Source organism: Canis lupus, chromosome 19 (assembly GCF_003254725.2).
Source record: "Canis lupus dingo isolate Sandy chromosome 19, ASM325472v2, whole genome shotgun sequence".
Taxonomy (NCBI): domain Eukaryota; kingdom Metazoa; phylum Chordata; class Mammalia; order Carnivora; family Canidae; genus Canis; species Canis lupus.
In genome coordinates, this window is record NC_064261.1 from 39,228,929 (window position 1) to 39,251,859 (window position 22,931).

Below are 22,931 nucleotides of genomic sequence, written 5' to 3' on the forward strand. Positions count from 1 at the left end.
CAGGTTGTAAACATACCTTTTACTCTATGTAATTAAAAGTTAACAGAAATCAAAGAATATCTTGTTCACTGACTTTCATCCAGTAGGTTTTTGTCATATATTCCTGATCTTTGCCAAGAATCTGTTATTACATCACTGGAAGCAAATACGATTTTCTACTTGTAAGAATATGTTAACTTTCTAAAAAATCAGTTCCTATAAGATGTCCCTTGCTTATGGTAATCATTTGCTCTTTTTATTTAGAATGTCTTAGGAAATAGTGAGAGAACTATGTTCAAATGTTGTGTTCACCTATAAAGGTCAGATACTTAAGTCGAATAAGAGCTAAGGCACTGAAAAGATTAAAGTTATCAGCAATGTCAGTAATTTGATTTAGACGGTTAAATTTCAGTCATTAGTCCCATAGTTGCCCTAGTTCCTATAATTCAGTTGGGAATTAGGCTTTTACTTTATAACTATAGTTAAACACTGTGTTAGTAGAGTAAGTGTGCCTCCATTTTTGCAGAGGACGTTACTGAACATTTTAAGAAGTACAGTACGAATCTTGAGATGCAGGCAAAAAATTAAATTCTTTAATTCTTTAATTCATCTTTCTCTTACCAAGGATTTATTCTTGAAAGTTGTCCTTTGTTACCTGACCTTGTTGGTGCATTTTAAGCACCTTTTCAAGACATCATAAAGGTTTCTAAATCTGTCACTGTTTCTTTGTATTGAACACTTACAGGGTGCAGACAGACTGACTTACTAATTAATGATAATCGTATCCATTAATGGTAATTAAAGGTAGAGTATCCAAAAGGAATATTGGAGGTGCTTTGTCTTATTGGCTGATTATGAGTTGTTCCTAAATGAAAGGTTCATTGTCTATGGAGTTCACTATTAACGTCTAAGTCCTTTCCCTTCAGAATCTACTTGACAGTAATAAACTATATTTTAAAATGTTTTTATTATGATTTTTCACTAATTCATAATTACTTGAATTTACAAGGTCTAAAAATTTCCCAAGCTCAAAGAGAAGTAGAATCATGTGGTATTATCTAGGTATACAAGTGGATTTATCCTGACCTTTCTGACTAGTAGAAATATTCATTTTAATTTTTGCTACAATGAAAGTAAGTTCCTTCATTATTCTGCATTTTAGTTTGTCCATCTGTTGCATAACAAAAGCCTTTATTATGGTTTTTAAGAAAAGCTGCTGTGAATTTGTTTCTCGTAAGTAACAAAGATTCTGAGAAAAAAATCATTTGTACCCATTGATAAAGGCAGTAACCATTTGTGGAAAAGTCGGGAATTTGGATATTTGTTTGGGATACTCAGGCTTGATTTTTACTTCTTAAACACATATCTGGAGACCACAAAGTACAGGGCATGATAAGGACTGTATACTGGGAAAGTAGGTATTTTGAGGAACTTTAAGTAAATTAATGTGAAACCTCTCAGTCAAGAATCACTGATATTAGCTGCTGTGATCACCTTTGTTGTTTGAATAGTCAGAGAAGGTTTTGTGTATTTAAACTATTAGTCTATTTGTGGGGCTGAAATATATGCAGCCAATTTTTGAGAAAAGAATAACATTTCCAAGTTAAAAAGACAATGTCTTTTATTTTGCTGTTTGGTGGCTGTGCACTGCTGATCTGTTAGGCTGTAGGGCATATCAGCTCTATAAGACTTAATCTTGTAGTGGCAGAGAAAAGGAATATGTCTGGTTGGTGGTATACATTTTTTCTTCCAATAGTACAGGTAATATATAAGCATTGTCTGATTAGGATCCGTACAAGATTCCTGTATGCTTATAGAAAGTATTAGCTTTGTTTCACAGAACGGGAAACAGGGACGTGCCTTACCCAGCTATCACAGAAATCAATAGTTATAATTTAAAAAACACTCTTGTCTGCTTATTTGGTGTTTTACCCAACAGACACAATTGGTTTTCTGTTTTCTTCATTTTATTTTGTGTGTCTGTTCTTAGGTATTGAATATTAAGGGGTTTGGTGTTGTTTTTTAATTTGATTTCCGTTGATTCCTTTTCTTCTAAGTCCACCACTTGAGCTCCTCTAGACAACAAGCATCTGACACAAGGCGGAATTGTCCTCTGATCTCAGCTCTGTTGCTGTCTCCATCTGTTGGTGTGAAGAAGTAATGCTCTTGCCAGAATAAGCAAGCTCATTTTAATTTTAGCAAAAACAAGTTAACAAATAAGGAATTATGCTCTTAATGCGTTTTCTTTGTGACAATTAAGTCAGTTTGAAGATGCAAAAGTATCATGGGATATCAGCTTGTGTAGGCAGATTGTCTTTGTTTTTTTATAGGCTTTTCGCTAATGATACTAAAAGTGTCAAAGAGAGTTATTAAAAAGCTGATAGAGTAACCATGCCAATGAATCTATACAGTTTGTTTTAGGGAATTCAAGAGAAAGATAATTATCTAAACTTTCTTCATCAGTATGAGGTCAGGAATCAGTGTGCAAGAAAATTTAGGAGTGAGAAATCTCAAAAACCCTGACAGCCTTTGCACATTCACAGTTTCATAGGCTTTTGCATCATTGCTTCTGAATTGCTAATGAAGAGCTCAATATAGCTTCTGATGCATTTCAGATATTCTGGGTGGTGACTGGCTAGAGTGTTACTGACATCACAACATACAGCTGTTGACTTTCTATTGTCTCTGAGTCCTCGGCAAGTGCTTTAGACTGCTCTAGCAGCACTCTCCTAATGCCTGACTAATCAGCTGGCTGTGTGTGCCGTGAGCTCTGTAGAGGAGCAATGCAGAGCATCAGTTTACAGATACTATGGAAAGTACATCTTCATTCACTCTGTATGATGAAGCGAACACCAGTACAATGAAGGTATGTATGTGACTCTTCGTTTATATGCTAAATATGTACAAAAGGTAATCAAATATATGAAGAGTTATTCTTGATGTCACTTAGTACCATAATTTTGCTAGGGGCATGTGTGGTAAAATCCTTACCGGGTTTAAAATGAGAGCATGTTTTAAAAATGATTTTTGCTTATTTTTGCAAAGATCTATTTGTTTAGGTTGATAGAATGGGGAGTAGGAGTCATTTACTTCTTATCTGTACTACAAGTTTCTCCTCCCCAACCCCCGAAATTTGTGGTAACTCTTTGTACTGTATTGATTGAACAGTTTGCCTATATGCTCCTTGTTATTTGTATATATAGCAGAACAAATTGTCAGAGAAATAATTTCTCTTTCAGATTCATCTTAAACAGACATGCTGTATTGCTTGTTGAATCTTAAAAATTTCATTGTCAAACAAATGCAGTGTAGATGAGATTCCTCTTTTAGAAATTAAGGAACTAAAAAAACCTTAACTTTCAAAGCTGATGTTAATTTTTTGTACCCTTTTTTGGGGAAAGAGGTAGAATAATTTTTAAAGTACTTAGAGCAATACCTGAATCTGTTATTCCTATAATTAGCAAAATCATACCACATTGCAAAAGAGCTAATGCTAATAAAACTATGTAATTTTTAAGAACTATCTTATTTCTAATCCTACTGTCTAAATTTTGACATTTGATATTTTGTGATTCTCCAAAGCAGGAATCTCACCATATAGGTGAAATATACTGATATAACTAAGATATGTTTAGTAGTGTGTAACTGGCTCGTTTGAAAGATTTTTTAGAGTTTTGCTTGCTTTTTATTTAGAATTAGCTGAAATTTTACCAGTATATGGAATTGCTATGATATTTTCAAACCCCCCCCATGTGAAAGTTATTTTGATCTTAGAAATAACTCCTTTCTTTTAGAGGAAACAGAAGGAAAATCACTAAATTGCCTATTATCAGTGCTGAATACCATTACTTCTCTTTCTTTTGTTTCTCATTCCCAACTGTGTAAGTAATTAGGATCATGAAAATATTAATAGCTATTAATAAAATTAGGGTCTTTTATCAGATACATTATTTCAGCCTAATGCCAGGAGAATTTCATCATTCCTCTTTTAAGCTTCAGGGTTTCTTTTAAGTTTTATGTTGAGAAGTAGAAAAGAAAAAACTAAACAGCATGTACTCTGAATTCTTGCCTACAACTGCTTTCATCCATATTTTGTCACATTCTACTTTTTTCATACCTTTCCTCTTTTTTACTCTTTTTTTCTTTAGATTTCTAATTGCATCTCTCTGCCTCCCCCTGCCCCCCCCCCGTATGTGTGTGTGTGTGTGAGAGAGAGAGAGAGAGACTTCCTGTGTGTTTGTTCCTCTCCGTCTTTCCTCTCCCCTAGCCCGTTGGTCTTTTCCACTTTATCTCCATCTCTCTCCCTTTCTGTCCATCTGTCTGGTGTCTCAGGGTATCTGTCCCTGTCTTTCTTTCCTTTTCTGCTCATCAGACTTTCCCTCTCCCTGATCTCTCCCTCTCTGTTTCTGCCTCCCAGTCCCTGTCTAGCCAATTCCATAACTCCCTCTCTCTGTCTTTCTCTATCCCTTTTCTCCCTTTCTGTTGGCCTATATCTGTCCCTCTCCCTTTGTCTCTGGCTCTCAGTGTGCCCCTTCTCCCTTTATCTTTCTGTCCTCTCCCCTTTCCTATCCTTGGGCACTTACCATCCTTTCCTCTTCCATGCCTCATCTCTCCCTACCTCTCTGACCCTGTTTCTGTCTCTCCCAGTCTCCCTGACTGCCCTTCTCTTTCTCCGTCCCTCTCAGCATTTTGCTCACTTTTCCAACCTACCCTCAGGTCTTTCGGTCTTTCCTTGTCCAAGCTTTACTCCAAATTTCATTGTCATGGTTTTTCATTTTTCATTGGAACCAGATCAGCACTTGACTTTTAAATTTTTTTTTTTTTGCTTAATTAATACGAGTTACTAGTTGCATTTTAATTTATATTATTTAAACTCTGTGCTTTCTAAAACATATTAATGGATAATTAAATATAATTTAGATAAGCAAATTTTACACTTTGCTCAATTTCTTTAATTTTTAGAAACTTATGTTTCAGGCCTTACAAGTGGATTGAAATGATCACATATTGAAATTATCATTTAAAATTATGCTTTCCAAAGATACACATTTATACTGTTTAGGGAATTCTTTTTCTTTTAAATAATTTTTTTATTAATTTTTCAAGATTTTTAGAGAGCAGTTTTAAAATTACTTTTCAAGATAATTAACACAATATCATAATTGTGTTCCATAGTATGGTAAACTTGTATTTTTTTATACCTATGTGGCTTTTTTATGCCATTTTGTATGTTCCAAATTTATTACATTGGACATATGCTGGGATTTTTTTCTTTCATTTTTAACTTTTTACCTTGAAATAATTATAGATTTACAGGAACCCACAAAAATAGTACACAGAAGCCCCATGTATGTTTTTAAAGATTTTTAAAATGTCTTCCTCAGGATTTTCTATCTTGTCTCAGTTTTTTTAAAATATTCTGAACAACAAAAATTGATTTAACATTTACCTGTTGTTGTTGTTGTTGTTGTTGTTCTTAAGATTTTATTTATTTATTCATGAGAGACAGAGAGACAGAGACACAGGCAGAGGGAGAAGCAAGCTCCATGCAGGGAGCCCAATGTGGGACTTGATCCCGGGACTCCAGGATCATGCCCTGGGCCGAAGGCAGGCGCTAAACCACTGAGCCACCCAGGGATCCCCATTTACCTGTTTATATAATCACAGAACTAGCAACTATCATCATACTGTGTTTGCTTTGTTTTGTAAAGCAAATTAAGATGGCGATTTGATGAAGGCATAGTATATTTTAAATAATACTGTGTTTTGTGATAAATAGCATAGAACTATCAGGGAAGAAAATTTCAGTTAACAAGTTATATATGTTTAAGAAGCAAAGAAAGCTATGTAAGATGAAAATCTTGTCAGACAGAGTTAAATGTCATAGTCACATATATTTGTCCTCTTAAATTATGTAGCACTTGTCATTTCTATGTTCTTTTGATTGTTGCCCTGCTTGTTATAGTTCTCATCTCTGCTGTTAAATCAGACACCTGGTCCTGTGGGGCACAGGGCAGGAGGTGAAACAGGACCAAAAAGTCATTGTCTCTGTAAACCTTGTTATCACACCTCTAGCTAATCAACCCTTATTCTGATTGATACAAGTTATCTTTAATAAAATGAATATAGTGATTTTTATTTTTTCAAACTAAGATCCTCTAAGCCATAGAATTCCACAGAAATGCTTTAGTAACTAGAGGAAAGCCTAAAGCCCAGTTAATGTCTCTTGACCCAGCCCTACTTTCTTACTTGACCAGAGCAAGGTTTATGGGTTGGGTGATGGGGAGGAATGAGGAATGTGTGTGTGTGTGTGTGTGTGTGTGTGTGTGTGTATAATATATATATTATATATTATATATTATATATATTTTATGTTTTATATTCTATATACAATATGCATATAAAATACTAAATACTATGTAAAATATAAAACAAGAATTGCTAACTAGGAGTCACATATATGCTTCTGGAGAACCAGGAAACCCTGTAAACCACATGCAAAAATGTCTCTGAACATACACGTGTCTGAGTGCTTCATTTCTGCAAAAAAAAAAAATCCTTCTCAAGAAGATCCTCTGATGGTCTAAACATAATTAAGAATTACTGCTTCGTGGTGTCTATAAATCATTACTCAGTCTACCATGTGGATTTAACATTTTCTTTCTGTTTATTTTCAAATGCTTAGAAGGGTGTATGATTTCCTCCTTCAACAACAAGCACTTCCATGAAAATCATGTGGGTTGTTTTTTTTTTTTTTTCCGAGTAATTTGAACATTCCCAGTGACAGAAAACCAAGCACATCTGATGTCAGGCCACAACACGGGAATTCTAGAGAGACACAGCAGAATGTTCTGTTACTGCAGTACCTTCAAAGTGCTAGTTAAACTACAGCCTTTAATAGATCAAGAATGAATGCCAAAATAATTCAGGACTGCATGCCCCCACTGAGCTCCAATGAGATGGTTGTAAAGAAAGCAATAAATTTATTATGTATTAACAAACAATTTGATATGTTAGACATAGCTAGGAAATAATGCAAGACATTAAAAAAATCAGATCTGAAACGTGTTAGATTCTGAGTTTATTCATTTTGTGCAAAGCCATAGACAGTTGAACCAATTAAATTTGGACAGAACCTTAGGTGTTTTAAAGAGAAATTTTCTCCTGCTCATTTTACAAGTTCAGCGTATAGTGTGAATGCTAGAGACCATGAAGGTCTCAGCGGTGTTCACTCATGCCTCGTAGCAGCATCCTCAAGCTATAAAAGTATTGGCACTTTGTTGTATACATCCTTTTGTAGAGTCCGAAGGTAGATGAGGGCAACTGAAAGACAACACCTGTGCTACCTCAAGCTGTTTTTAAGCTATTTTTACTGACCATGAAATGCTCTTTGACCAAAAGAAGAAATAAAACATTTTTGAACTTTTTTTTACCACCGAACATAATCCCTAGGTGCTTTCTGAAAAGAGGGTTATGATCCTTTGTTAGAAAGAATGTAGCCAGCAGTTCAAGAAATGAACGGTGGCACATTAGTAGTTATAAAACAGAATGTCTGCCAATTGTAACCTAAATTAAAATCCTATAAAGGAAACAGACTTTTTTTGTAAGAAAGAAATGGGTTATGTTAGATCTACTGATTCAAATGCCAGAGAGAATATGAAGTTTCACATGTTGATAAAATATATTAATCCATCAAAGAACCTTTGGGTGGATTAGATAAATGTGCTAGAAGCCCAGCATGAGTTTTACGAAGACTCTTTGATGACAGAGCTTAATACTTTCAAGGCCTTCAAAGAATTTTCATTGTGATCCTCTGGTAAGAATGAAATGCTAGTCGTGGGTAAAAAGTACGTGGAGGTAAATTCATTTGGTTATATTAGTTATACAGAAAAAAAAAAGTGAAATAGAATTCCGAAGGAGTAAAGGGAACATCATCACATCACAGTCTAGCTAAAATACCACAAAGACTCAAAGGTTTCTTATGGGATAGCCTAACACTTGGCATAGTCTGTGTAAAGTATATACCTTCTCATTGATGACATTATAAATGGCTGAATAAAGAAACTGGAATTATGTTCATGATGATGTTCGCTTTTATTCATGAACTATAAACTACAGATACGCTAAAAAATACATTAGTAAGGGATGTAATGAATGAGACTAGACAATGCAAAAGGTTGAAAATTGCAGTGACTTCTAATACCAGCTAATCCAGAGTAAGGACACAGTAGTCCCCTACAAATCTACTCTCACTTCAGACACCAGCCCGTCCTCACTTATGACCAGCAGGCTACAGATTTGAAGATTCCTATTATCCCCTCAGTATTGATAATTCACTCGAACAGCTTAACCCAGGAAAGTGCTATACTTAGAATAGAGTTTTATTATAAAGGATGCAGTCAGCACCAGACAAAGGAAAGACTGACTCATGGGGCCAGGTCTAGAAGGATCCCAAATGCAAAGCTTTCCCTGCCCTCTCTCTGTGGAGTTAGGATGCATTATCTTCTCATTCAGTGATATGTGACAGTGTGTAAAATGTTGCCGTCCAGGGGAGCTAGATGGCTTCAGCATACGTAGTTTTTATTGGAGTTTCATTACATAGCTGTGAATGATTGAACCATTGGCTATGCAATTGAACTCAAACTCCCACCCATCCTTCTCTTCTAAGAAGTCATGCTGTCATCAAATGGCTCAAAACCTCAACTTACTAATTACCTGGTTAGTCTTTCTGGTGTGACCTGTACCCATCCTGGATCATTCATTAGCATAAACAACTTAGGGCCCCACCATGAGTCACCTCATTAGTGTGAACTATCAGGACCTACCATCAGTAACAAAGACGTTCCCATGGCAAGGCTTTAGAAGCTACCTCCCAGAAACCAAGGACAAAGGCCAGCCAAATTCTTTATTATACAGTATTTTATTCTCTATTAATATTGTCTTTGGTGCTATGTATTAGGTAAATAATTTACTTTCATGGTCTTCCTTATTTAGAAGAGAAAACTTGAGGTCAAGACTGAATACATGATATTTCTCCCTCCAACCAGTTCCCTCTAACTAGTTCCATTGCTTAGAAGCATCTGTAAGTAGATAATACACTATTTAAAGAATGAACTATAATTATCCAAACTCAGTATGGAATAGAAATCTATATTCTCTCTCTTTACATCCCCATTATCTTAAGTTCTTCTCTCATCCTCATTATCTGTGCCCAATTTCCAAGGATCTAAACCTTTAAATGTTCTTTATTTATTTCCCAAAGCATGATCAGATGGTAAGACCAGTCTTTTTTTCCTCTTTGTAGTCTTTAAAAGAGATTTTGTTAAGTGCCAGGAGATCTTATTACAAACTCATCTATTTCAGTCCTACATTTAACACATAAGTAGGGAGCTCCCAGTTTAATCCCAACTATGATAGGTTTAGAATTAAGGCAAAAGACGTTTTATCCTCACTAGCACTGTATTAAGAGATAGTTAATAAAGCCTTCAAGTACAGAGTTACATTAATGGACCTCACTTTATTGCATTGTCTCTTGCCTTCATCTCCCAACATCTAAATGCCTTTAGAATCTCACCAGGTTACCCCAGGATTCTCCAAGGTATCTCCTGGGAGCTCCTGAATAGCTTTAATACTGTTCTAATTTTGTCCTTCTCTGGCCCACTACCAGTTTTGGTAGTGCTTGCTATAAATTTGCTCATGTCCCTGCCCAAGGTTCCATCTCCTAGAGCATCCAACATTAGTCCTCAGGGTACCTTATTCTCTAGAGTCTTCTGTTCTGGGCTCCATCTCTGGGCATTACAAAGCTTTTTATCTCCTCCTTTTCTGCTGCTTTGCTTCACTAATGAAAACATTTTTTTAGCTTCTAGCTTTGCCTCAAATTAGGGCCCTTTCTATGTAAAGATATATAGAGGGATCCCTGGGTGGCGCAGCGGTTTGGCGCCTGCCTTTGGCCCAGGGCGCGATTCTGGAGACCCGGGATCGAATCCCACATCGGGCTTCCGGTGCATGGAGCCTGCTTCTCCATCTGCCTGTGTCTCTGCCTCTCTCTCTCTCTCTCTCTCTCTCTCTCTCTCTGTGACTATCATAAATAAATAAAAATTTTAAAAAAAAGATATATAGAAAATTCTTTTAGTACTCTAGCTTTCACAATTTCTGACTTGTGTTTTGATTTGGTTTCATAGGCTTTTTCTTTTTTAAGATCTTATTTATTTTTTAGAGAGAGCACGTGGACTTGGGAAGGGGCAAAGAGGGAGAGAAGCCGACCCCTCACCCCCAGTGGGGAGGCCAACACAGGACTCAGTCACACAACCCTTAGATCATAACCTGAACTGAAATCAAGAGTTGGATGCTTAACCAATAAGCCATCCAGACACCCATGGCCTTATTAGGCTTTTTAAGCACTATACCACACAGTGATATAAAAGTCAGATCTGGAATGGCTGTGAAAGAATATTTAGCCTGTTTTTTGCCAAGTTGCACCTGAGCTGTGTCATTTAAATAACTCTCATTACACTAACCTTGGGTACAGAATTATAGAAACCCTCATTCTTGTAGTCTTCTGAAGAACTGTGCCTCAGTAGTCCTGGATTTAGGCGTCAGCCTTAATGAGCTTCCCCTTAGAGACTCTCTCCAGGATTTATCCTCATGCGCTATTATCCTCAACCCCCACAGCCATGCCAGCTTCCTGACTTCTAGCAAGTGTTGTTCTGGGTAAAATAGGAAAGGTGTTTATTAGATATGACTGATCTCAGTTTCCTGCCACATTCCCTTCAGTTTCTGAGGACCAATGAATACTTTTTAAGGTTTATGTCTCTATTTGTGCTTCTGACCCCATTTTTTTTGTTTGTTTCTTTCCACTGCAGATTTTCCTTCTCATTCTTACTCTCTTTTCCTCTTAAACCTCCAGCCTCTCTCTCCCTTCTTTTCTCTTACAGCTTCTCTTTGGCCTACACCCTTTCCATCCTGACAGTCTTCCACTAACTTTGCATCTTTTGCTCGCTTTGTTCAAGTCTGCTAGACTATTTTTATTCCTCCACCTCCCTACTCCTCCCTTTAAGGGTTTGTTGTGCCCTAAGGATTGTATACCAAGCCCACTTCTTGTCTTGCTGGTGGCTCCTTAGCAATTTAATCTATGTTGATAATTCAAGGCTGTCTGTCTATACAGTGATTCTACCCAAATAAATAGTATCAGCCCTGCCTCCTCTCCTTAGCTCCAGGTCATCCAACTTCCTGTTAGATTTCTCCACCTAAATGTCCTAAGGCACCTTAAACTCATTCTGTGCATAACTGAAATGATTGTTCTGTGCCAAATCCTTTTTTCCCCCTCAGATATTTCCTATGTCGTGGGTAGCAAGCACCACCTACCCCTTCATTGTGTTGTGTCATTACCATTCCAGCTATCGCAGCCCTCACCTTTTCCCTGACCATTCCTGTGCCTGGCTGGCTTCCCCTAGGTAGTTACTTTGTTATGTTAACCTCTTCATTTCTAGAGGCATTTCTTGGCTTATAGCAAGGGCTCTGGAACCATCTGATTCTGATTCAGATTCTGCCATTTAGCAGTCTCACAACCTTGGGCAAGCTGATTACTTTCTCCGCCTCACTTTCCTGTTTGTAGAATTGGGATAATAAGAGCACTAACCTGATAGAGTTATTATGATGACTAAATTAATTAATGCAGTGAGAGCTTTAAGAATAGTGCTTTGTGAATAATAATAAGTATTTTAGAGTTTGATGTTAATATTATTGACTTTAGAGCACATATTACAATCAGTAATTACCTTGTTGACTTTTTTCCCTGGTGTAGAGTGTCAGCACCCTGAGTAAAGGGGTCTGGTCTGCCTGGTTCACTGCTATATCCTTAACAGTCAGAGCAGTGCTTTGCACATAGTACCTAATCAGAAGGTTGGAACGAACGAATGAAGTCTCTTTTCCGTTTCAGCTGTCATCTCTCAGTCCTTTGTCTAGGCTCTAGTCATTTTTCACCACAATTCTTATAACATGTTCCCTGCTAGAACAGAGTCCAACTATAATTATAAGTGAAATAATTTTCTGCGGCTTCTCTTAAAATATGTTCCTCTTTTATTCAGGCTTTCTTTCCCTCATGAGATTAAGAGTAAACATCTTAACTTCAAATATATCCACCCTTTGATGCTATTTTCCTGTTTGCTTTTAGAACATGTTTTAATGAAAAATGTCAAGATCAAAAAAAGGAACATTATAGCAAACATTCAGCACTTACTACTCAAAATTAGCAGTGCTAACCTTCTGTTACATTTGCTACGGTTTTTTTTTTTGTTTTTTTTTAAGAAATAGAATAGTAATAAAAACATGATTGAAGTCCCTTTTTTATCTCCCTTGAAAACTTTTCCTTTCCCTGAGAGAATTACATGAAATAGATTGTACCTTTACCATCAATGCTTGTGTGTCTTTTTAAATGTTTATGTAAGTTGCCTTGTATTGTAGAGATAATTCTACTTTTCCACTAAACATTCTAACATTCTTTTGGAGACTTAAACTGATACAGCTTTATTAGTTCATTTATTTTAATTGTTTCTCATACTGTGCAGTAGGAGTATACTACAGTACTTATGCTTTAGAAAAAAATCTATGTCTCTTTTGGTAAATATTTGGTCTTTCCCATTCTTTACTTTTAAATAAAACAATTCAGTGGATATTTTTGTACATGGCTTCTCATGCACTTATATGTGTGTCTTTAGTGTGTAGATCTAGAAGTAGAAGTGCTGGGCTGTAAGATATGAGGAATTTAAACCTCATTTGAGATCAGTTTGTTTACTAAAGTGAACTCAGAGTGGCTGACAGTTCCCATTCTCCATTCCCTTACCACCTCTAGGTATCACCAGATTTTTTTGTCTTCTTCAACCTGGGCACATACACTCTCTTTCCATTAAATGGGCTTCTTTCTCCTATCTTCTCCATTTCTCCACTGAGAATGCAACATGTTCATGTAACATCTTACCTCTCTGTATCGTTTCTTCTCTTAATGTTCCATAGTCTTGTAAGACTAACTGATAAGTTATTTGTGCCCATTCTTCAGCTTACCACAAATATTTCCACCTCTTTCCTTTCTCTTTAAATACCATCTTAAGGGGCAGCCCTGGCGCAGCGGTTTAGTGCCACCTGCAGCCCGGGGCGTGATCCTGGAGACCCTGAATCGAGTCCCACGTCAGGCTCTCTGCATGGAGCCTGCTTCTCCCTCTGCCTGTGTCTCTGCCTCTCATTCTCTCTCTGTGTCTCTATGAATAAAAAAATAAAAAAAATAAAATCTTTAAAAAAAATAGCATCTTAAAATAATTATATATTAATAAATAATAATAATGTATATATTTGTTGATAAATGTCATTGCTAACCATCTCTCTTGGGTTTAACTAACTTCACTACGTCAAGGTAGTTCTTTCTCCTTTGCTCTTGTAAAACATAGCTAATACATAGTGCATCTGTGTTGCTTTCTGTGATTCCTCATTAAATTTCTGGATGATAGTAACTGTTTATAAATTAAATAGCTATTCAGCATTTTGAAATATTGGTGCTTATATTTTTGTTCAAGTGGCTGACTGAGAATGTGAATTTTCATTCTTTCTAAATACAGCTTAAACCATTTTCCTTGCCTTTCTCACAAGAGTCCTTTGACCAATTGGTTGTTGATTGCTAACCTTAGAGGAGAAGCTGGTACGTGTTGGTCTTGTGCAGCTTGGTTTATTTTATAAATGTACCTGCCTGATGACATGTTTTAGTCTGAAGGAAGAATTAAGCACTGTGTTCATCGAATGAAATTACATTGAACAGTAGTCATAAGGGAAGAAAAATGCAGTGTGCTTTGCCAAATTCTGTTTCAGGTAACTTCAGTAATGTAATTCTTATTTCCCTCAATATTCATGTAAAGAGTACCTAATTTTTATCTGTAGGAGCCAGATTTCTTCCTCATAACAAAATTAATTGATTTTTTAAAAATATTTTGTTAACCTAGAGCAAACCGATTTTTATCATGTGAACCAAGACTATTTTTGTGCATGTCTAACTTTTCAGTTCTCTGGTGCTATACAACCAAATATTAAACCCCAGGCATAATAAATGATCCTTTGAATTAGCAGTATTGTATTTGTGTTCCTACAAATCCTATCTGAAATTTTGACTAGAGAAACTACACACTGATGGATTGCATATGACTAGTCTGTCTTTTCAAATGTTGATCCTAACTCTGTCGTGCTTTGTTTCCTAGAGGAAGGTACTTAACTGTGCATATTTATCATTTATTAACTCCTAGGCTTCACGTTGTTCCTTAGCCACAAACTGAATCTTTATTGCCAACGAGATTTACATCATTTGATATTTATGATTACAAGAGTTAGGGAGATTAAGAGAAACTGGATGACTACGCAGTAGTTCTGATATTTTAGTAGTGATTAGCTTTATTGACCACTAATATGAAGTTAATAGTGCTGTCTTTTGTGCAGCAAAGAACAATAGATAGCTCCTATCCATGTGTAAAGGGTAAGTTTACCTTGTGTAATGAACACAATGCTAAGGGAGTTAATGCATGTTATAAGAACTCTTGGAGTAAAGGTACTCTCTAAACACATATTGCCCCTCCTCTTGGTACATATGAATGATGATAGAGCATTATGGGTAAGATTCTGTAGTGGCACATCTATCTGCCCTGCCTCATATCATACTCCCCACGCTTACTAGCTATGTGACCTTGGATAAATCACTTAATTTCTCTGTACCTTAGTTTCCTAATCTGTAAAACAGGACCTACTTAGAATTGTTGTGAGTTCTAAATTTATTAATTATGGAGGTAGTAGAACAATATACCTGGCACGTGGTAAGCTATATACATTAATATTAGGTTTTGGTGGTAATTATTTGTGTTTCTTTTGTAAATTACTTATTCCCCATATCTCTTTTTTTTTTCTTTTGATTTATAAAAGCTTCTTTAAAGACTTTGACCCATTCTGTTGGAAATAGTTTTTATTTTATCATTTGCCTTTTAATCTCTTTGTTATACTTTGTCACACAGAAATATTAAAACCTTATTGTAAGTTTTATTAATACTTCTTTGAGAGCTTCTAGATTTTCATGTCATGCTTGGTAAGGGCCCCCCTTCCTAATAATTATAAAAATATTTCTTATATTTCCTTGTACTTTTATAGTTTCTTTTTTTAGGTTACTGTCTTTATTTTTACCTTTGATTCCTTTTTGCTTATGGTGCCAAGTGGGTGCCAACCTTTTTCTCATAGGGTTCTGAAGATTTTATTATATATACAAGTATTTATCTTTAGTTGGCTGCCTGGTAGCACAGAAGTTGCATGTAATCAGATCTCTGATTTGTTCCTAATAACATGTTAGCAGTTACAAGAATATTTATTCAAAGTTGAATATTAATTTTGAGCACAGATATCCATCTCTTTTAGGTTGAAACAGATTGAGACCATTTTTAAATATCAGTAACAGTAGGTACTCAGATGTATGCACTTAATAAATACCAACATTTGTTAACTTTTTCTGAGTTGCCTTTCTGTTGTAGAAACTTACAAATTCATATACATTTTTCAATCACTTTTACATACTGTATAACAATGTATTACATTAGAGTGGCGCATTAAATTGACTCCTATCTGTTATGACAAAGACATGATATGCCACCCTATACCATAGCTTCATGACCTCCACATGCCCTTAGAGCCTTAGGTAACTCCTGCAAGTGTAGGCATTATGCCAAGATAAAAAAGGTTTTTGTTTTAATGAGTACCAAAAAGCTGAAATATCTCTTTTGTTTGCAGATTTGGAGAAGAAAAACATTTAAAACAAAAGCATTAGTATTTGGAAAAGAATGCAAAGTTTTGCAAATTTTTAACATTAAATTAGAAGGCACAAAATAATAACCCCTTTAGGCTGTCCACCCAGGCAAGCACGCCCTTCCTCAGACATACACACATCCACACAAACTAGTGTTCTCCTCTGTTGACCTTTGTAGGATATATGCATAAGAAAACTTGAGGTAGGGACATCTGGGTGGCTCAGTGGTTTAGCGCCTGCCTTTAGCCCAGAGCGCGTTCCTGAAGTCCTGGGATCCAGTCCCACATCAGGCTCCCTGCATGGAGCCTGCTTCTCCCTCTCCCTCTGCCTATGTCTCTGCCTCTCTCTGTGTGTCTCTCATGAATAAATAAATAAATAAAAATTAAAAAAAAAAAAAGAAAACTTGAGGTATACAAAGCCACTCTGTACATATGGTGGGCCTCCTTTCAATCTGCTATCATACAGGGTACAGTCAGGTACAGCAAACTCAGCCTCAGCCAACTGCTGCCTTAGAATGATTCTGACCATAGAAAAGAGCTAACATTTTTGGATTGTCCACTCTATGAGAGACAGGGTATAGTGGATGCTTTACATTTAAAAGACTGAATAGTTTTGGGGTGCCTGGGTGGCCCAGTCCATTAAGTGTCAGACTTGTAGTTTTGACTCAGGTCATGATCTCATGGGTCAGGGGTTTGAGCCCTGCATGGGGCTCCCTACTCAGCATGGAGTCTGCTTGAAGATTCTGTCCCTCTGCTCCTCCCACTCTCTCTTTCTCTCTCTCTCTCTCTCAAATCAATAAATATTTTTAAAAAAAACTCAGTCTTCCCAATAAGTTTAATAAGCTAAATACTCTTGTTTCCTCCTTTATAGCTCAGAAAATTATGGCTCAGAAGATTAAATGATTTCCAAAGTCATAATTGATAGAATCGGGTTTTAAACTCTGGTATAATGATAATGCAATTTGATCATTATCTCCCAGGAAATAAAAACTGGTCATTTTGGTTCAGTCATTTATTTAGTCAAATGGTATGAAATATTGACAAGTATTGGTTGTGTGACTTTGGACACGTTATTTAACTTCTGGGTGCTAATAGTTTGCATAGTAAATTATAAGATTTGACTAGGTGGTTCCTAAAATTCCTTGGGGTTCCTCAGAACTGAGTGTTTACCTCTTCACATTGTACCTCTTCCTCATTACCCCTTGCAGCTATTGCCTTTTTTAGGTCTTTTTTTTTTTTTTCTTTTTTAAGATTTATTTTATTTATTTTAGAGAGCACACAGGTGAAAGTGGCAGAGGGAGAGGGAAGGAGACTGAACCAGAGCATGGAGATCAACATGGGCTCCATCTGAAGTACCCAGAGATTGTGACCCCAGCCAAAACCAGGAGTCAGATGCTTAACTGACTGAGCAATCTGGCACACTGTTTTTTATTTCTTGTATGGATTATAGCCATCCTTTGTTTCTTCAAACTTAAAGGATTCATGATTGAATCACAAGTCACTTTACCAAAAAAATAAAACTGTAATAATTTGGCTGCTTAGCGAGTGCTGCCATCTTGTGTCTACCATTTTATGAGAGAAAAGGTTATAAACTAGAGAAATTATATTGAAGTATTTTTTGTCTTTGTTTTTGTTTTGGTGAAAATTAAAAAAACAAAAGTTACTTGATTTAGTGGCCTAGCAAACTCAGTGAAATAGGACAATGTCAGAAATCAACTTGGACATTTGTTTATGATCCCTCCTTCCTGTTCTCTCTTAGTCAAACAGGGAAATTGAGATGTGAAAACTAATGTGAATCTATATTGAGGTCCTAAATTATTACATTTCAAAATAGTTTTTGAAGAGCTAGTATAAAATGTGAATGTTTCTGTGATACATGGTTGGTGATACTATTGTCTCTTGGTACTTAGACCTTACTATATTCAGTTGTTTCACATTAAAACTGTACTGTTCTTTTATTGGCAACAAAACTGTCAAAGGAAAATGGGAAAGCTATGTAAGATGTTTAAAGTTGTTTATTTGCAATAATATATTCATTTGCACCAGAGAAACATAAAATGAAACTGACTTTAAAAATAGCTGACACTCGGACACCTGGGTAGCTCAGTGGTTAAGCATCAGCCTTTGGTTCAGGGTGTGATCCAGAGGTCCTGGGATCGAGTCCTGCATCAGGCTCTCCACTGGGAGCCTGCTTCTCTCTCTGCCTATGTCTCTGCTCCTTCTCTGTGTCTCTCATGAATAAATAAATAAAAACAGATGACACTGGAAGAATTTTGGCATTTCAGATGTCTTTAAAAATAGTCATTCTACCCTTTATAGACATTTGCTTTTAACAAACCAATGTGAGTTTCTTTACACATGTTAAATGACTTATTACAGCTTTTTGTTCTTTTTTACTCTTAAAAATCTAGAATATGATCATTATTCAAAATTACAGTCTTCCCTTAAGTCCATAGAGTTGTAGCTCTGTAAGAAAACTCTTGGAGTTAAACATTCTTGGTTGTAACCTTAGGCAAGCCTTTTTTCCTTTATCTATAAAATAAATAATTATTTCCTTTACAACACTGATCAAATACTAAAATCTTATTATATATAATTTTATATATATATATATATATATATATATATATATATATATATATTCCCTTGCTTCCTTCTCCCCTCTGCTTTTACTACTAAATTCTCTAGGTGCCCTGAGTGACTTTAGGCTCGTAAAACTAATATATGTTAAAATTAGTTGTAACTAAGCATTCCGATTCTTGTTTAGGACAAGAAAATAGTAAATTCACCAACAGTGGCATTTTTAATTTCTAAATTACCATATGCTGTTCATTTCTTTGTCTTTTTTGTTAAAATGTTTCCTTTTGTTTTAACTTTAGGCCACTGAAAGGTATGATACATTTGATCCACGACAGTCCATTTCAGCCTGGGAATCTACAGTGGTGACAAGGACATGGGACTCCTCCTGCCAGATTCCAGATGGTTCAATACACTTGACATCCTGGCTGACAACTGTGAAAAAGAACCTTGGATTACTTTATTTTATTTTTGTGGGACACCACAATCCCAATTCCATAGGATACGTCAGGTAACCTGTCTTATCACTTGAGAAAAATATACGCCTTTTCTTTCAAAATCTTAGTATTAAAAGCAAGGAACCAGAGTATTTTAAGAACTGACCTACCTCTTAGTAACCTTATTGTTTTGAGAATGAGCCAATTAACTCTGATATGGAATATAATTAATGAAAACTTTTAAATTCACTTTAGTCTACCTGTGACTTCAGAATCTATTTCTCCCTCTTTTTGTTTTTTAATCTTTTAAGATATTTTATGGATTCCAAAGTTTGTGTTTAGGTATTTTTTGTTCATTTGTTTAGATATTTAATTGTAATTATGTCAAGTGATCTATATTATGGTAATCATTTCACAGTATATAGGTGTATCAGATCATTATGCCATGCACCTTAAACTTACACATTGTTATATATCAATTATATCTCAAGCTAGAAAAAAAATATAAGTTGTTTACATCAAGGCTTCTTTTTGGGGTCACATTTCTCACAGCTTCTAGATTGACAGCTGTCCCTGATACATTCCTATTTGATATCCAGTGTTTTCTTAACCTCACTAAAGATATGAAATATGTATTTGATTTCCTAAGTGTCTCATAATAGGTGTTGTTAGGCACTGAATCACAGTCAGGAGAGTTTCCAATGTTTGATTCATAATATAGACTATTAATGCAGATTCCCAACTGTGTTTTGTATACAATGTGCTTTTTTTTTTTAATAATTATTTCCCTTTGGAAATAATTGATGGAAAATTTGAGAAATTTAGAACTTTAGGCGTCTAAACAAAGGCTATAATAGGAAAACATTTTTCTCACAGGATGATACTCCTGAAATCCTTTTAGAAAAAATATATTCCTCGTGTCATCTAAATATGCCTTTATAACTCTACAACCATTACCTTTCACTTTAATATGGCTTACTCTTTTATGTTTCTTAAGACCTTTTAAAAGTGGTATGTGCATCAGAATCACCTCATTTTTATAGCTCTTATTTCATTGTATTATGCTTTTTTATATTTGTATATATCTGCCACTAAACTCTGTATTCTTTGAAACCAGGAATTTTGCATCTTTGTAAACTCAGCGTTATTCTTGGACCATAGAAGGCACTCAGTCAATATTGTACACTAACCGAATTTAAGAACTGTTTCCAACTGAATTTAAATTTTTTTTCCTTTCTTGCTAAGGCTTCGAGTTCCCTGTAGAATTCTAAAATAACCTTTGCTGATGAGGATGTCTGATACTGTTACTGTAAAAAATGAAACTGAAACAATGAAGGATTTGGAGGCAGAAGTGAAAGATACAACTAGAGTTGAAAATCTTATCAAATCAGAAAACTATGGGAAGATTTTGGCAGAGAAGAATGAACGTTGTATTGACAACAATATTGATTTGCAGGTAAATAGGATTTTCTCTCTGGCTACAAATGCTAAATACTCAAGATATAGTTATACTCTTTATACCAAACTCACTTTTAGAAATCTAAAAGGGTAAGCTTACCCTTTGGGACATGTTTACTAGCTGATTTTTAAGCCATCTGGATTAGCTTGTTGAGTGTAGCTCTTTGAATTGCTTATATATTTGATTTGCTTTATATTTACTTGTAATGCAGTTGTTTTTATTTGTATGTGACCAGTATGTTTTTTATTGGCTTTCTGTTTTTTCATACCACTCTGCATCTAATTGTTAGTGTCATGAGTGTTCAGAATCTAACCTAAGAGCCCTTAAAGAAGAGCAGAATAAGCAAGATTGAAAACTATGGTTCTCTTGGCAAAAACAAACTCTCCAGGGAAACAGTCATCCGTGACTGAGAAAAGCAGTTGGTGGGAAAAGAAAGAGGTCACTTGAGGCTTTTGTCACATGTATATGAGAAATTAGAATTAACCGTGGAGGGATGCCTAGGTGGCTCAGTGGTTGAGCGTCTGCCTTTGGCCCAGGGCGTGATCCTGGAGTCCCGGGATTGAGTCCCTCATTGGGCTCCCTGGATGGGGCCTGCTTCTGCCTCTGCTTATGTCTCTGCCTCTCTCTGTCTCTGTCTCTCATGAATAAATATATAAAATATTAAAAAAAAGAAAAAAGAATTAACCATGGAGAAGGCTTTTAATTCCAGGCATAGATAGAAATTGATGAATTGATTAACAGATTCAAGATATGTAAAAAATTATTTCAAGTAGTACATACACTATTCACTTCTAAATGTTCCAGTTCTCTCTTGCTATATAAGAAATTACTGCATGGGGCACCTGGGTAGCTCAGTGATTAAGCCTCTCCCTTTGGCTCAGGTCATGATCCCAGGGTCCTGGAATCAAGTCCCAAAGCAGGCCCCCTCTGAGGAGCCTGCCTCCCCTTCTGCCTCTATCTCTGCCTCTGTGTGTGTATATGTCTCTTATGAATAAATTTTAAAAATGAAATTTCTGCAAACAAAGGGCTAACAATTTTTAAACACCATTTTATTTTTTAATATTACATGATTTATGAATCAGGAAGATGGCCTCAGGGCTTGGCTTAGTGAATTTTCTATTGCATGAGGCATCAGATGGTCATTGCCAGTATTTAACTGCCTGATGGGCTGGTGTGCAAGGTCCAAACTGTTTCACCCAAATATCTGGCACTTAAGTGGGAATGGCTGAATTGTAGTCTCAACTGGAACTGGGAGCACCGACCTACAGCCCTGCCAACATAGTAGGCCCAGGATAGTTAGACTTACTGTGTGATGACTCAAGGGTCACAGAAACAATGTTCCAAGAGCCAAGCACAGCTGCAAGGGTTCTCTGGACCTACGCTCAGAAATCCCAGAGTGTCTCTTCCACTGCCATCTTTTGATGACATATGTAAATAAACTATTAGCCTAGATTCAAGGGAAGGGAAATTTGGGCCTGCCTCTCAGTAGGAACCTTTAATCTGCCACAAAACCTTACTTAAAATACTACTTCTAACTCATTTGTTTTAGTTTAGCCCTATGAATAAAGATGTCTACTTTTGGAGAAAATATTTTATCATTATTCTATCATTCTTAATACATCCAGAGATTTTAAGGGCTATATGAGGGCTACTTTTTTATATAAGTAAAGAAGTTATTTTAAAAATTATATCATTCCTTCATTCAAAAATTTTATTCCCTATTATGTGCCAGAAATGTGTTAGAAAATGATGGCAACTCACAGCCAAAAAAAAGCGTTGAGGCCTCACTGATTAAGTATAGTCAAATGGTAATTACCTAAGAAATTGGGAGAAATAACATACTTTTTCTAGTCATTTTTAGTAGTAGCACTTTTTAAAACAAAAAAAAAATTGCCAAGCCTGCAATCACTACACTCGATGATGGCAGTATGCCAGTATCCTGATTGAATCAGAAAAAATCTGCTGAAATTCTATTGCATTCATGATTGAAATAGGAGAAGATTTCCTTTTAGTCCCTTTTGTACATCTAATGTTCACTCTTCTGGGTCATGCTTGTAAACAAGTGATTAATTTGGATTATTGCATTTCCTACCGTGTCTATTGTGTTGCCCTTGGTCATAAGTATAAGAGCATTCTGATGACCACTATTGAATCATGGCCCAGTTGTTGATATTATAAGAAAATTTCATGCATTCCCCCAAGCACTTATTGAAAGCCTCTACTATGCCAAGGAAATACTATAGTAAGCAAAAATGGACAGAATCTGATATCATATTCCATATAGCATCCTGACTGCCAAGATTGGGAAGAGGAACAAAGACAACATGAGAATTCATTTTATGTTAATCCATTAAATACTATATTCTCAGTTTATTCAATTGTTTATTAAAACAATTTACTGGGCAGCCAGGGTGGCTCGGCGGTTTAGGGCCGCCTTTGGCCAAGGGCGTGATCCTGGAGTCCCGGGATCAAGTCCCATGTTGGGCTCCCTGCATAGAGCCTGCTTCTTCCTCTGCCTGTGTCTCTGCCTCTCTCTCTCTCTCTCTCTCTCTCTCTCTCTCTCTCTCTCCCTCTCCCCTCTCCCTCTCCCTCCTCCTCCCCCCTCCCTCTGTCTCTCATGAATAAATAAATAAAATCTTAAAAAGAAATAAAGAAATAATAAA

The 22,931-nt window shown here is 36.0% G+C and overlaps 1 protein-coding gene across 16 annotated transcripts in view; it reads left to right on the forward strand.

Annotated features, from left to right (window-relative positions):
* R3HDM1 (R3H domain containing 1) overlaps window positions 1-22,931 on the forward strand; it is a 196,520-nt gene that overhangs the window by 50,807 nt on the left and 122,782 nt on the right. For 15 of the 16 annotated variants that reach the window (XM_025430361.3, XM_035702252.2, XM_035702262.2 and 12 more), the window contains exons 2-3: window positions 18,675-18,883; window positions 20,055-20,265. In XM_025430361.3, the coding sequence (XP_025286146.1) occupies window positions 20,095-20,265 (171 nt within the window). In that variant the 5' untranslated portion in view covers window positions 18,675-18,883; window positions 20,055-20,094. Of the gene's footprint in view, window positions 1-2,594; window positions 2,846-18,674; window positions 18,884-20,054; window positions 20,266-22,931 lie in introns of all 16 variants that reach the window. The other variant, XM_035702251.2, reaches the window with a different exon arrangement.